The sequence below is a fragment of the Phyllostomus hastatus genome, unplaced genomic scaffold, assembly GCF_019186645.2.
Source record: "Phyllostomus hastatus isolate PE091 unplaced genomic scaffold, TTU_PhHast_1.1 phas_contig_38, whole genome shotgun sequence".
NCBI lineage: Eukaryota > Metazoa > Chordata > Mammalia > Chiroptera > Phyllostomidae > Phyllostomus > Phyllostomus hastatus.
In genome coordinates, this window is record NW_025333869.1 from 3281720 (window position 1) to 3296965 (window position 15246).

Consider the following 15246-nt stretch of genomic DNA (forward strand, 5'->3'; position numbering starts at 1 on the left):
TCGCTAGGGTGGGGCAACCCACGTCACTATGTTGTGGTGCTATATGTGTGGGTGGGGTCCCAGATAGAACAGTGCGGACAGGTCAGCTCTCTGCTGGCTTCCAGTCCCCTCTGCTACTACCCACTAGCAAATTGGGCCCTTCTGGTTCTAATTCCCAGGTGGGTGGATTTGTGTACATTCTAGGACCCTGTGGGTCTCTCCAGCGAACTCTCCTGTTAGGCTGGGCGTTTTCTCTTGCTGCCTCAACCCCCATAGGTTTTTTCAGCAGAGGCTTTGAGGCTCTATTTCCCTACACTGGATCCCTGGATTATGTGATTTGTCTCACTGCCCAGTTGTTCCTCCCAGTTTATCTGAACACAAATGTGGGACTGTCAGGTCTGCCAACCTCTGCCTCGCCCACTCCAGTCCTCTAGCTGCCACCTTGCTGGAAGTCCTCTCTGCCCAGCTGCCCATCTCTGTCCCTCCTACTGGTCTAGATGAATCTTTTGTTAACTCCTTGGTTGTCAGACTTACAACAGCTTTATTTTCTGTCAGTTCTGGTTGTTTTTTGCTTTTAAATTTTTGTTGTCCCTCTTTTGGTTGTGCAAGGAAGCATGGTGTATCCACCTACACCTCTATTTTAGCTGGAAGTCTGCTTGTACTTTCTTGTAGATTACCATTTATAGCTTTACTGTCCTCTGACTCAATTCTAAACTGGTTGCCTTCTTTTTTTTAGTTTCTGAGCAATATCGTGTTACAGATTAATATCTAAGATCGAGCTTTTCTGCTACACACTTCCTTGCAAAAAAAATTTTTGTTTTCTGTATTAGATCGAAACAAAAATTCTTGGTTTAAAAATACATTTTTTATATTTTTCATTTATTACCATTATCTCCCATTTTTGGGTGTCAGAGATCTGTTTTTTTGTTTCCCTGTAGAGATGTTATTTAGCTTAATAACACCTTGCCAAACACTTTATTTTTTAAAGTAAGAACTTTCCAGGTATGGGCTAAATTAGACCCAGCCTTTTCTGAGTTATTTCTCATACACTGAAATGCTTGAAATAAAAGGGTGTTTTCTTTTTTTTTCTATCATGATTATCCCTAACTAATCATTTGATTTAGGTTAGAGCAGGAGTTAGCACTTTTTTCTGTAAGGGGCCAGATAGTAAATATTTTAGGTTTTATGGATCATAATTTCTGTTGCAATGACTTAACTTTGTAGCTGTAGTGTAAAAGCAGATGTAGACAATACATAAATGAATTAACATGGCTGTGTCCCAGTAAAACTTCAGTTAGGAAACAGGTGAAGAGTCAGATTTGGCCCATAGGCCATAGTTTGCTGATGATCTGTTTTGGTAGTTTACTTGAGAAAATGTCTTCTGTTTTTAGGTTCTGATGCTTATAGATGCCAGCTTCGGGTTTGAAATGGAAACATTTGAGTTTCTAAACATCTGTCAAGTACATGGCTTTCCTAAAATTATGGGCGTTCTCACTCACCTAGATTCCTTCAAGTACAATAAGCAACTAAAGAAGACGAAGAAGCGATTAAAGCACAGATTCTGGACAGAAGTCTATCCAGTATGAAGATAATTAATTATTGAATACTAACACTGTAATCCTTTAAAAATAGACTGGATGAATATGAGAAATTAACAATATGTCTGTAGATTCACCTCCTGAGTTTCCTTTATATATCTGTTGATAGTCCCTGGCATATTTCCTCAATATAGTCTTTAGTACATACCTTTTTTAGTGTGTCTTATTTGTCTCTCTTCCCAGTACCAGGCAGTATCTGGCTCTAAGTGTTTTAGATTTGTGAGTTAATAGAGTTTGCCCAGAGTTTCTCATATTGTAGTTATAGAACCAGAACTATAGTGTACTCATACTGCTACTCCTCCTTCCCCTCCATACTGATATGGCCCATTGGTTACAGGATGTTTTCTGTGCCCAAGAACCCCACTGCAGTACTCCAGACAGATGCCATTGCTTGACTGGAGAGCAGTTTTGAAACTAAGTGTATTTACAGTTTTGTCCGTAGGAAGCCCTGACAAGACAGTTCCCAAAAGAGGCCAGAGAGGTTCTGGAAGCATTGGCACAGTGGTTTCCTAGAAGTCTCTCTTTCTTAGGATTGCTTCTTATTTAGAGGACTTTTATTTAGTGTAGTTCTTGACAAGAATTTAGTTGAAATTTAATTTTTTTTGTTTTTAATGTTTAGGGTGCCAAGCTCTTCTATCTTTCTGGAATGGTACATGGAGAATATCAAAACCAAGAAATTCACAATCTGGGTCGTTTTATTACAGTGATGAAGTTTAGGCCTCTTACATGGCAAACCTCTCATCCTTATATCCTGGCAGACAGGTAAAAAGTTAATGTACATTTCTTTCTCCCTTGCCCAGATATTTCAAAGATAAGGAGGTTAGAAAAAGAATAATAATGGAGCTTATTTTATGCTTATTTTTGAATAGTTGGGGGAGAAATGTAGTTGATGGAAAATACCTACTTTTTTGTATTGTTATTTAAAGATGCTGTGACTTTGGGAATAAAGTATGAAATATTTAGAAAAATGTGAGGATTTTGAAGCATTTAGGGCTACAGGATGTGGCTTCACCCATGGTACTCTAGTCACTCAGATGTGTATTTTGTTTTCCTTCCTTTATGCTTTTTTTCATATTATTTTCTCAGCCTATAATTTTTCCACCTGCCAGAACCCAAGCCACACTAAAACAAGACAAAACAAAAAAAGAAAAAACCCAGAACAAAGCTTAATCCTCTATCATAAAAGTTTTTTTCTGGGTAGGTTCTGTACTCTTTTCTGACCGCAGGGAATATATGTCCCATTTCTTCAGTCATACTTATAGAATATATATTACGTAGAGCCTTAGAAAGGTTCAGTCGTGTGTTTCCTTCTTTTCCTCTGGTTGATGGTGAACTGTGCCTGCTTATTTCTGTATTTTCTTTAATTTTCTAACATGTTTTGTGAACTAGTAAATGTGATGAATTATTGACACAAAGGGAGGTACAAGAACTCTGACATTCATGTCTGCCATGTGTTTGGGTTTTATTTTTCTAGGATGGAAGATTTGACAAAGCCAGAAGATATCCGAATGAATATCAAATGTGACCGAAAGTTGTCTCTCTATGGTTATTTAAGAGGAGCACACTTGAAAAATAAAAGCCACATTCACATGCCAGGTATTATTTCACTAGTAATTATAGAACTTTTGAGATGACTTCATATCTCGGGCATATTGAAAAATGGCATCACAAGATAAAGCTCCCTTGCTGGAGATTTTGAGAGTAACTCAGCTCTGTATTGGCCAGCAGACACTGAGTTGACCAGATCTCTCTGCTCTGATGGTGGTGTTTAGCTCGAGAGGCACAATGCCAGTATCAAATGGTGCTGTTGTCCTGGTTGAAGCTTTCTGACTATGGACCATTTTTGCTGACAGTTGATAGATTTGTCAGCTGAAGCCACTTCCTGTCTTTCTTCCAGGCGTAGGGGATTTTGCTGTGAGTGACATCAGTTTCCTACCAGACCCCTGTGCCCTTCCTGAACAACAAAAGAAGCGCTGTTTAAATGAAAAGGAGAAGTTGGTTTATGCCCCGCTTTCTGGAGTTGGTGGTGTGCTATATGACAAAGATGCTGTCTATGTCGACCTTGGTGGCAGCCATGGCTTTCAGGGATCGGTGAGAGGAAAGTTACAGGAAGTAGGAAGGAAAGTAGGAAGTCACAGAGGAAATAAAATACCTTTTATTTACTTAAGCTTTTAAGTCTGTATTCAAATTTATGATAATGCCTGTTATAAATCTGCAGAATATTTAACTCTACCAAGCAGAAAGGAGAAGTCTGTCCTTTGTACCTCTCTTCCGCAAGATCTAGAGGAGATCTCACATCTCCCAACATGAGAATTGCGAGCAGTTTGGTGCCTTGTACTTCCACCTCTCTTTATATGAAATGAATGTCTTCTAGCTCTCTTTGGTCTTTCTCTCTTTTTTTCCTCTTTAAACATATACACATTTGTTTAGATTATTACATGCTATATGTAAATACTATCATGTGGTATAATACTACATAGCGTGTGTGTGTGTGTGAAAAAGAGATAAGTCATATTTGATGAGATCCAGTTTTAAATGCTTGTACAGGTTTTGGGAGCACATAATATGTGATTCTGTTGTTCCCTATTAGTATTTGTAGAGCTGCTTCTATCTCTATACAGTTTTGTACTATTTCGTTGTAGGAATAAACCTGATTTACCATAGCAATCTTTGGAGTGCTAATGGGCTCACCCCATACCCCCTGGTTTGAACAGTGATGTAGTGAGACCTTGCACATGTAGCTTTGCTCACTAGGAGGGATCTTTCTATGCAGCAAATTCCTTGAAGTGAAATATTTGAATTAAAAAGTAGCAATTTTTTTAATGGACTCCAGATTTTTATCTTTTACTGTTCAGAAATGATATTTTATTGGGCTAAAATGAGTGCATTCTGCAGCATCACTGAAAGTTTTTCTAGCTAAGTAGGTTATCAGGTTGTATACTTGGTGAACTTTGGAAAAGTTTAATAAAGAAAGAAATCAGATTTAGACTTTGTTGTAAGAATTTTCTTTTTGGGGACAGTAAGAAGGGTGTTTTAGAATTGTCTTTTGGGTAATTTTGAAAAAGTAATTGAAACAAATGTCTCTTCAGAATCCTTGTGCATTCCTGACTTTCATTTCTTGGTGACCTTGACAGGATGAGACTAGACCCACCCATGAACTGGTTCAGAGTCTCATTTCCACCCATTCCACTATTGATGCCAAGATAGCTTCAAGTAGAGTGACACTTTTTTCTGACTCCAAACCACTGGGATCAGAGGATATAGATAATCAATGGTAAGTTTTTTGTTTTTTTTTTTTCTTAAAAAAAATTATGCTACAGAAGATTGTGTCCCTCATAACTGCCACCATAACACATTTTGGCGGGATTAATTTGGAATGTTTTATTTTGCTTTGTATGCGCATTTGTTTCTGAGGGCTCTTCACTTAGGTGACATTACATGGTGACATTACATAACACCTTTTTTTTACATGACATTTTTTGTATGAATATGGAGAATTCCATTTTTAACAAACCCTGAATATTTCTCTACTGTCACAAAGCCTTCTCTATAGATTACTCTTTAGGAGATCTGGGGCTGCTTGGCTTTCTTTTAGTGATCAAAATAGTGGAACAAGCAGAATCAGGGAGCTGGTTCATGAGGCTGACTAGAAATCACATATCTTGTCTCTAGAAATTTTACTTAAATTGTGTTGTATCTCCTGTGGGTCAGTTTCCACTAACTGTGTGGCCTAATGTGAGTTACTTTCAGTCTGGGTTGGGGATTTGTATACTTTATACTTAGTAGGTAATTTGTTTTATTGTAGTGATTTATGACTACCAGTAAAAATCAGTCTGAAAATGATTGAGATTTTCTAGTTTGTAACATCTTATAAATATGTACAAATGAGGAAATAATCATCTGCTGCCATTTAACTAGCAGACAGTGTAGCATGGTAGTTGAGTGCAGTAGGCCTGCTCTTTTGGGAAATTGTCTCTCTGAGCATCTATTTTATATCTTATAGGAGTTGTGATGATTAAATGCAGTAATGTATACATAAACTATTTAGCGTGATGCAGATAACAAGTACTCCTTGTCTACGTAGATAATCTTTTTAACAAAGTTACAGTCATAATTTATGTAAAAGTTCTATGCTTATATTGTGAGCATTTCTTCTTTTCTATACAGTTTTCTTATATAGTTATCATTTTGTTATTATTGGTTATGGTAGCCTGTCCATTCTCTTTTAGTACAATTTTTAGTATTTTCCTGATTGGTTTAGGCTACATTAAATAGCTTCATAATTTTTTATTTCATCCTGTGGTTTTAGTATTTTGATGATGATTCTTTATCAAGTATTATATTGGTGATTTCAAATGGCAATATTCTTAATGTCTGTTTTATTGAACACTATGAAAATGAACATAATGGAAAAGATATTTTATTAAACATTCGTTTCCATTTTAGCAGTTTTTCTCTAAAATTAATCTATTGTTTTAAAGATTTTATTTATTTTTTTAGAGAGAGGGAAAGGGAGGGAGAAAGAGAAGGAGAGAAACATCAGTGTGTGGTTGTCTCTTGTGTACCTCGTACTGGAGACCTGGCCCACGATCCAGGCATGTGCCCTGACTGGGAATTGAACTGGTGACCCTTTGGTTCACAGGCTGGCACTCAACCCACTGAGCCACACCAGTGAGGGCTAGTTTATTCTTTTAAGGTTATTTTTTTATTCTCTATAAGTTTATTGGAAGAGTTTTATTAAGGAATTATGTATGAGTTTGCTTATTAACTATTCTGGTATTTATCAGATAATTCCTTTCTGTGCTATATTATTTAAAACCATTCCTTTGATATTATTTTCTACTTCTTTGCATAGTTATTGACTTGACATTTCGAGAATAGCAGATTGTTATACAAATGGAATTATTTTGCTTTACTTGGTAATCTAGGCTGCGGATACCAAAAGAGGAAAAGCAGATGGATTTGAAAACTGGTCGAGTACGTCGGAAAGCCATTTTTGGAGGTGATGAAGATGTGTCTGGAGTTGGTGATATTGAAGATGATGAAGAAATATCTGAAGGTGACAGGTTGAAAAATAGCTCTAGTGATGAAACAGAAGAGGAAGAAGATGCTGAAATGACTGGTAAAGTGTATATGGTTGATAAGGTTGTCAAATGGCCGAGACTTGAGGAGATGGAAGAAAACATTGAGAGAGATGTACTGGCATTTGCTGACAGTGATGATGACTTTGAGAGGAGCTCAGAAGATGAAGGAGAAGTAGAGGAAGCTGATGAAAGCAGTGAAGAAGAGGGTTCTTCTGCAGAAGGAGAAAAGGCTATTTTAGAACCTAAGTCTATAGAAAAAGGCAGTAAACCAGGTCTTCTACAAAGTAATGGTTTGATTGACAGTATGAACCTGGAGAAGACAATGAAAAAGGTAACCCTTGCTGTTTCAGATTCAGGTCATTACAGAACTGAAGAGGCATTTGCATCTGAAGAAAGCTCCTCTCTCAGTACAGAGAAAAAGGATACAGAAAATGAAGAGGTTATTAGAAAAAAGTTTCCAAAGCTTTCTCAGGTGGTCAGTGGTCAGAAACTGTGGTCAGAGAATTCAACTGATGAGACCAGTGATATAGATTTACTCAAAGAGGAAGAAGATTACAAGGAGGAAAATATATATTCCATAGAAACATCAGGTATGTAAATTTAACTCTGTTTATAAATGGCACTAAAATGCTCTACAACTAGAATGTCTACACTGGGGGGTCTGCTGTTTTGGATATTTTGTTATCTGTTCAAATACTGTACCTCATAAAAGGATTCAGGATGAATGAACAGTGAGCTTGAAGCAGAGATGACAGAAAAATAGACTTAATTGATGTTGGTGTTGGTCCATTCAGGTGCCCTCAAATGGAAGGAGGACCTTTCCAGGAAGGCAGCTGAGGCCTTTCTGAGACAGCAACAAGCAACTCCCAATCTTCAAAAGCTTATTTATGGGACAGGTAAAAGACCTCCAGTTCAGATCTACACGCACAGATTCTTAGACTATTTTCTGAAAATGCAGTGAGGAAATTGGTTGGAGGTTTGAGTGGTGCTTGTGACAGCCATAAAGTATTTCTGGCTGTTGTTTTGGCAGATGTTTTTAATCAACATCTTATGAGAACCACAAATTGGTCATATGAAATAGATTTATGGGTTTGTCATAAAACTTTGGATGAGAATACTCTCCATTATGTCAATTTGTATCCTCTATACAAAGTCCTTTGTGACAATTTTTTTGTAGAATTTAGTGACACGAAAATATAAAGCAGGGACTTAAATTGCAGTCCCCAGTTATTACATGATTAGAAAAAGGCTAAAGGAGTATGTGTGAGCTAGGAGAATTGAATTAGGAGGTTGGTGTGTACTCATTTCCATTCAGCTTTTGCTTAAGTGCTCTTAGTGACTAGGGACTCAACATTCCCCCAGAGAACCCTTTTATGATAATTGGAAGTTCTGCCTGTATATTTCCCTTTCCTCCTCCAACTCTATTTTCTCCTCAATGGTCTCTTTGCTGCTGCATTACAGGAAGGCAGAAGTCTCCCAGACATGGTAAGCAGTAGTTCCCTGACTTTTCTCTGACTGATATGCTCAAGGACACATCCAAGAGGGACCCTCAGTCCCAAGTCCTCTCTTCCATCATGTGGTCTCTTTAGTGACAGAGGACGATGAAGAAGAAGAAGAAGGTGATACCAGGGAAGAGCTTGGAGGCTTGTTTCGTGTCACCCAGCCTACCAGAGAGTGTAAGCACAAGGCTGAGGCTTTGGACTGCTCCAAATTTCAATTGGAGGTGCCCCATGATTGGGATTTAGAGGAGGTAAGGCTGAATATAAATGGTATGTTTGATTTTTGAGAGAATTAGAGAATTCTAAAAGAAGATCATGTGATTTTAATACTGCCTACCTATTACTTTATAACAGGATATTTTCCCGGTTGTTGGAGTGGATCTTTTGTGCATCTTAAGCAGTAACATGTTCTGAGTTTAAGTCAAACCCTGTGCATGTGTTATGGAGAAAAGTAAAATATTCAACTTTTAGCATGGATAGTACTTGAAGCACTGCACATAAATTTTATACATTTAAAATATTTTGTTTTATAATTAGAATAAATCCAGTGTCCCTGAGTTAATATTTATAATTTATGCTATTTGTAAACAAATATATGACACTGGTGATAAATTTTCCTTGCTCACCACTGTCTAGTCACACTGGAATTCAGTCAGTGCTCAAATTTACCAGGCTTAATCCCATCTTATACCTCTTGCCTCTATTCTAGAATGTTCTGATCTTCCCAAGCTGGCTTCTTTTGATCAATTCAGTTTAGCTTAAATGTCACTCTTCAAAGAGGTGCAGTCTTGATCATATTAGGTATTTTAATTTACTAAACAGCACATAGGTACTTTATAAGATTCTATGCAACTTTTATGGTAAAATTTAATATAGATTTTAGAAGACCACATAAAACAGTTGTTTAAATTAATGGATTACTAGGTGAGCACCCTCGTAAGCACTGTTTCCATCCTAGTCACAGTCATTTCTGTCCCTACGGAAGGAACCATGACTCTCTGGTAATAATTTTTTTCTTTATAGAATAATTTCATCCTCTAAATTTGCATCATTAAACAGCATAGTTTACTTTTACTGGTTTTTGGGGGGGTTTGTTTTTCACTGTGCCTTTTAATCTTCAAATATACAATTTTTTCTCTGCCCATCTTTCCCCTACCACCTTTACACTTAATATGTTTAAAAAACTAAGTATATGTTGTGTAGTTTCTCATGTTCTGGACTTCATGGATTCCACTGCAGTCCTATGTACAGTTCTTCAGGCATCTCTGTCCTCTGTATTTCCTATAAATTGATACAGAGAAATAGCACTAGAACTCTGTGATGATGGAACTAATCTGTATATGAACTGTCCAATGTGCTTATTTGTGGCTGTTGAGCACTTTTAATGTCTAATGAGAAGAAATAAATTTTTAATTTTAAGTTTTATTTAATCTTAATTAGAATTTAAATAACCATGTGGTTGTAGCTACCTTAAAGACAGCACATCTGGAAGTTTGATTGGATTTAGGTTTGATTTTTATTTTCAGCAAGGCTGCTTCTTAGGTGGTGGTGTTCTTTCATTAGGGGGCACGTAAAGTTATCTATTTTAAAAGCTGTTGACCCTCCGTGCCTCAATCCATTAATTTATAAGGATATAAAATGGTGATACTCTGTTTAAATTTCTCTCTAGTGTTTATTAGCTAGAATACTTCTATAAAGAGAAACTTACCTTCATCTACTGTTTGGTTGCCCAGTTCCATATAAGCAGGATAAATGCTTGATTCCTCCTAACAGTTTTCAGGATGATTCTCCAAAGGTGACTTTTTTTTTTTTTTTTAAAGTATCATTTTGAACTCACAAATTTAAATATAGATGAGTGTTTCCTTCCACTGTACTTGTTATCCTTACTGATGCTCAGGTTTATTTCATCTGTGGCCAGCAAGAGTCTTCATGTTGGTCCCTGTGTTCTTTTGACATGATCCTACTGGTCCTTGAGTGCTTTGTTGCTCTCTGAAATGATGAGGTACTCCTTATCCGCCACATTGTCTTGTTGCTGATGCCACACATGAAGCAGCCAAGAAATGAGCTGATTTGTTTCAGTGCAAAATGGTATTTCAGCATCACAATCTAGACATGGGAATATTCATTGCTACAGGTTGGTCATTGTTTCTAGACCATTTCAGTGACCAAATGTAGGAGGATTTATACAGATATTTCCAATTCAGATTCAGAGAACTACAGGGTTTTTATTTAACCTCTTCCATCTGATATTTGTAACTCTGTTTTTCCACTGAAGAAACTATTCCCTGTTTGGTGAAATTAGAAAACTGTATAATTATTCATTTGCTTTATTTGGCACATTATACATACTAGTGTCAGCATAATATTACACATTACTATTAATATGATTATTAAAACAGTTAAAGTTTTTTTCCTCATATGTTCTCCCATTTCTCTTTTTAAAAGTGGCTTCTGATTTTTCCATGTCCTAGAACTGTTATTATCTGTATTGTTGTTGTTGTTATTATTATTATTATTATTATTACCACCACCTGATGGGTGTGAGTGGTATCTTAGGGTGGCTTTGATTTGCCTTTCCTTGATGGCTGATAATATCAGGCAACTTCTCATCTGTGCTTGTTGGCCATTTCTATATACTATTTGAAGAAATATCTATATCATTTGCCTATTTTAAAAATTGGATTATTTATCTTTTTATCACTGAGTTGTAAAAGCAGTTTATATATTCAGGATAGAAGTTCCTTATCAAATATATGATTTACAAATATCTTCTCCCAATCTGTAGCTTCTCTTGTCTGTGCCCTTTGAAACCTGAAGGTTTAAATTTTAATGAAGTCCCAGTCTATCTATATTTTTGATGTGTGTTTGGTATCATATTTAAGAAACCATTGCCAAATCCAAGATTATGGAGATTTACTCCTAAGTGTTTTATAATTTAGCTCTTATATTAAGATCTTCAGTTCATTTTGAGTTAAGTTTTGTATTTGGTGTGAGATGAACCCAGCTTTATTCTTTTCATGTGGAGCTCCAGTTGTTCTAGCACCGTTTATTGAAAAGACTGTTCCTTCCCCGCTGCCTTGTCTTAGCACCCTAGGCAAAAAATCATTTGAGCATAGAAATATGGGTTTATCTGTGGTCTCTTTAAGTATATTTCATCGATCTATGTGTCTTTATGCCAGCATAATCCTGTTTTGGTTACCATTGTTTCATAGTAAGTTTTGAAATCACAAATTGTGAATCTTCCAACTTTGTTGCTCTTTTTCAAGATTTTTTCTTCTATTTTGGATCTCTTGGGTTTTCCATATTTTAGGATCAGCTTTACCATTTCTGCAAAACAGCCAGCTGGGATTCTGATAGGGACTGTATTAAATCTATAGATCACTTTGTGTAGTATTGCTGTCTTAACAATACAGTATTGAATGTACCGACCCATTAACATAAGATGCTTTTCTATTTATTTGGATCTGAAATGTCTTTGAAGAATGTTTTATAGTTATCAGAGTAGAAGCTTTGTACTTTTGTTGATTTGTACCTTACTTTTTTTATGCTATTGTAAAAGGAACTATTTTCTCATTTTCATTTTCAGATTGTCCATTGACAATGTATAGAAATGTTTTATTATTCTATATTAATCTAGTATTTTACAACCTTGCTGAATTCATTTATTCTGATAGTTTTTCAGTGGATTTCTTAGGATTTTCTGTTTACCAGATTATATTATCTGTGAATAGAAACATATTCCTTTCTAAACTGGATATCTTTAATTTCATTTTCTTGTCTAATTGTCCTGCCTAGAATATCCAGGTGAATGTTAAAAGAGAAGTGAGAGAAGGCATCCTTGTCATGTTCCTGATCTTAGAGAGAAAGGTCTCAGTCTTTCACCATTAAATGTGATACTAGCTGTGAGTTTTTAAATGAATGTCCTTTTTTACTTTAAGTTTTCCTCTATTCCTAGCTTATTGAGAGCTTTTAATAGAGGTTCTTTCTTTCTTTATTTTTTTAATTTGTTTGTTCTAATTTGGTTTCCCTAAGTCGATTACTAATCTTAATGAAATAAAGATTACCTGGGAAGAGTTTACCTACAGAACTTCTTGGCATAAAATAGGTATGTTCAGTGAATGCTTAGTTAGTGATTGTAGGCATAAAGGAATGAGTACATGAACAAGTTTCCTTTTGCATTCATTGTAATCATGCTAGCCTCGAGGGTACTCTTTGAAAGTGAGGTTGTGTATGAAAAACATGATTCATAACCAAAATACAATTCAGGTAAAAGTTCAGACCTATGTAATATTTACATAAGTGTGGTTTTGAGGCCTTGTCAGTGAATGTCGTGGACTGTTTTATGTCAGGTTCCCCAGGAAACAGACTCTGAAATGGAGAGTTTGTACAAGATTTTATTCTGTATTTGAGAGGTGCACCAAGTGTCTACTACCTGTGTATACTAGATGATCTGGCATATCTGAGACTTGGAACTTCCTCGGTACTCTTCACACTGTTATGCTCATATAAGACATTCTGTTTTTGTCAGAATATTATCATTGGTCAAAGGAATTAAGTTTTCAAACAGCAACAGTATGTCTGGAGTAGCAAATAGTAACATCAAATTTCTAAAAATTCTGTTTAACTGCATTGCTTTAAGAACACTAAAAGACTTTGAAAATCAGTGGAATTGGTAAATAACTGTTTACTTACGAGGTCATTGGCCTGATAGGACTTCCCCCATCCACTTTAATTAAGTGCTGATGTTTCTATATAAGGTTATGAACAGTATCAGAGATTGTTTCGTGACTGGGAAGTGGGAAGAGGATAAAGATGCAGCCAAGATCTTAGCAGAAGATGGTAAGTAAAGGGATATATTCTTCAGAGAAGACTACCTTCTCTTTATTTTCTTCTACATGTTTTTTTTTCCATGTTCATATTTTCTGATTCCCTTTTTACTTTTTTCTTTTTTAAATATATTTTATTGATTATGCTATTACAGTTGTCCCATTTTCCCCCCTTTACTCCCCTCCACCCTGTATACCCTCTGCCAGCCATATCCCCCCCTTTAGTCATATCCATGTGTCGTAAGTTCTTTAGCTTCTACATTTCCCATACTATTCTTACCCTCCCCCTATCTATTTTCAACCTACAATCTATGCTACTTATTCTCTGTACCTTTTCCTCCCACTCCCCTGTTGCTAACCCTCCATGTGATCTCCATTTCTGTGGTTCTGTTCCTGTTCTAGTTGTTTGCTTAGTTTCTTTTGGTTTTGCTTTAGGTGTGGTTGTTCATAATTATGAGTTTGCTGTCCTTTTACTATACATGTTTTTTCTTTATCTTCTTTTCTTAGATAAGTCCCTTTAACATTTCATAAAATAAGGGCTTGGTGATGATGAACTCCTTTAACTTGACCTTATCTCAGAAGCACTTTATCTGCCCTTCCATTCTAAATGAAAGCTTTGCTGGATAGAGTAATCTGTGATATAGGTCCTTGTCTTTCATGACTTGAAATACTTTTTTCCAGCCCCTTCTAGCCTGGAAGGTCTCTTTTGAGAAATCAGCTGACATTCTGATGGGAACTCCTTTGTAGGTTACTGTCCCCTTATCTCTTGCTGCTTCTAGGATTCTCTCCTTCATTTTTACCTTGAGTAATGTCATTATGATGTGCCTTGGTGTGTTTCTTCTTGGGTCCAACTTCTTTGGGGCTCTCTGTGCTTCCTGGATTTCCTGAAAGTCTATTTCCTTTGCCAGATTGGGGAAGTTCTCCTTTATTATTTGTTCAAATACGTGTTTAATCTGTTGCTTTTCCCCTTCCCCTTTTGGTACTCCTATAATTCGGATGTTGGAACATTTAAAGATGTCCTGGAGGTTCCTAAGCTTCTCCTCGTTTTTTTGAATTCTTATTTCTCCGTTCTTTCCTGTTTGGTTGTTTTTTTCTTCCTTCTGGTCCACTATATTGTTTTGAGTCCCAGTTTCCTTCCCATCATTATTGGTTCTCCGTGCATCTTCCTTCATCTCTTTTATGATAACCTGCATTTTTTCATCTAATTTGTGCCCAAAATCAACCAATTCTGTGAGCTTCCTGATCATCAGTGTTTTGAACTGTGCATCTGATAGATTGGCTATCTCTTGGTCGCTCAAAAGGATGAGTCCTGGGGAATTGATCTGTTCTTCTGTTTGAGACATGTCTCTCTCTCTCTCTCTCTCTCTCTCTGTCTCTCTCTGTCTCTCTCTCGTTTTTTTTTGGTCTGGTCGCCCCATGTTACAGTGAGGGCCGGAGCCTTAGGTGTTCACCAGGGCTGGGCACCCCAGTTGCTAGATTGTGACGTTGTATGTGGGGGTGGGAGGGAACAGTGGTGGTAGCTCCGTTCTCCTGGGACCTCAGTCCCTTCTCTGGGATCCTGGGTTGTGCACTCTCTCCTGCTCCACAATCGCCGCCTCACTGGGTCCGCCAGCTGCCACTTGCGTACTCAGGGTCCACCCGCTGCAATCTTGTGCACCCCAGATGCCTTACGCTCTCCCGGATGCCTTATGCACCTAGTTCTCCCTGTTCTCCACACACCACGACCCTTGCCCGGCTGCTCCTCTCCACCTCTCCTACCGGTCTGGATGAATGGGTCTACTTCAACTTACTGGCTGTCCGACTTCCATTCAGATAAATTATCCGTCAGTTCTGGGTGTTATTCTGCCTCTAAATTGTTGTTGTTCTAATCTTGGTTGTGCATGGAAGTACGGTGCGTCCACCTATGCCTTCATCTCGCCGGAAGTCCTCTTCTACATGTTTAATGAAGAAAATCATTGTAAAATATTTGGGAAACACTGACAAGTGTTATGGATAATATTTTGGTTCGTTCTTGCATGGTGACCTTATTTTATCCCCCTGGTTAAATGATTTACTAGATATGGACAGTGAAGAAAACTAGGAAATGTTTCATAAATTGTGTATTTGTTAAAAATAGATTTGTGTGTGTGTGAAAAATGTACTCAAATAATATGTACGTTTTTTCTTTTGAATGATAAGGTAGTATATATTATGAAACACTAGAATAAAAACATATCATACCATAATTTCTATCATCTATAATAAAACCTTTTATTAACCT

At 36.8% G+C, this 15246-nt stretch overlaps 1 protein-coding gene across 3 annotated transcripts in view; it reads left to right on the forward strand.

Moving 5' to 3' along the window:
* Positions 1–15246, forward strand: part of BMS1 (BMS1 ribosome biogenesis factor) — a 49872-nt gene that overhangs the window by 16257 nt on the left and 18369 nt on the right. For 2 of the 3 annotated variants that reach the window (XM_045842168.1, XM_045842169.1), the window contains exons 5-14: positions 1371–1559; positions 2197–2339; positions 3052–3173; positions 3475–3668; positions 4712–4851; positions 6506–7251; positions 7456–7557; positions 8123–8146; positions 8251–8411; positions 12918–12999. In XM_045842168.1, coding sequence (XP_045698124.1) covers positions 1371–1559; positions 2197–2339; positions 3052–3173; positions 3475–3668; positions 4712–4851; positions 6506–7251; positions 7456–7557; positions 8123–8146; positions 8251–8411; positions 12918–12999 — 1903 coding nt within the window. The remainder of the gene's footprint in view (positions 1–1370; positions 1560–2196; positions 2340–3051; positions 3174–3474; positions 3669–4711; positions 4852–6505; positions 7252–7455; positions 7558–8122; positions 8147–8250; positions 8412–12917; positions 13000–15246) is intronic. The other variant, XM_045842170.1, reaches the window with a different exon arrangement.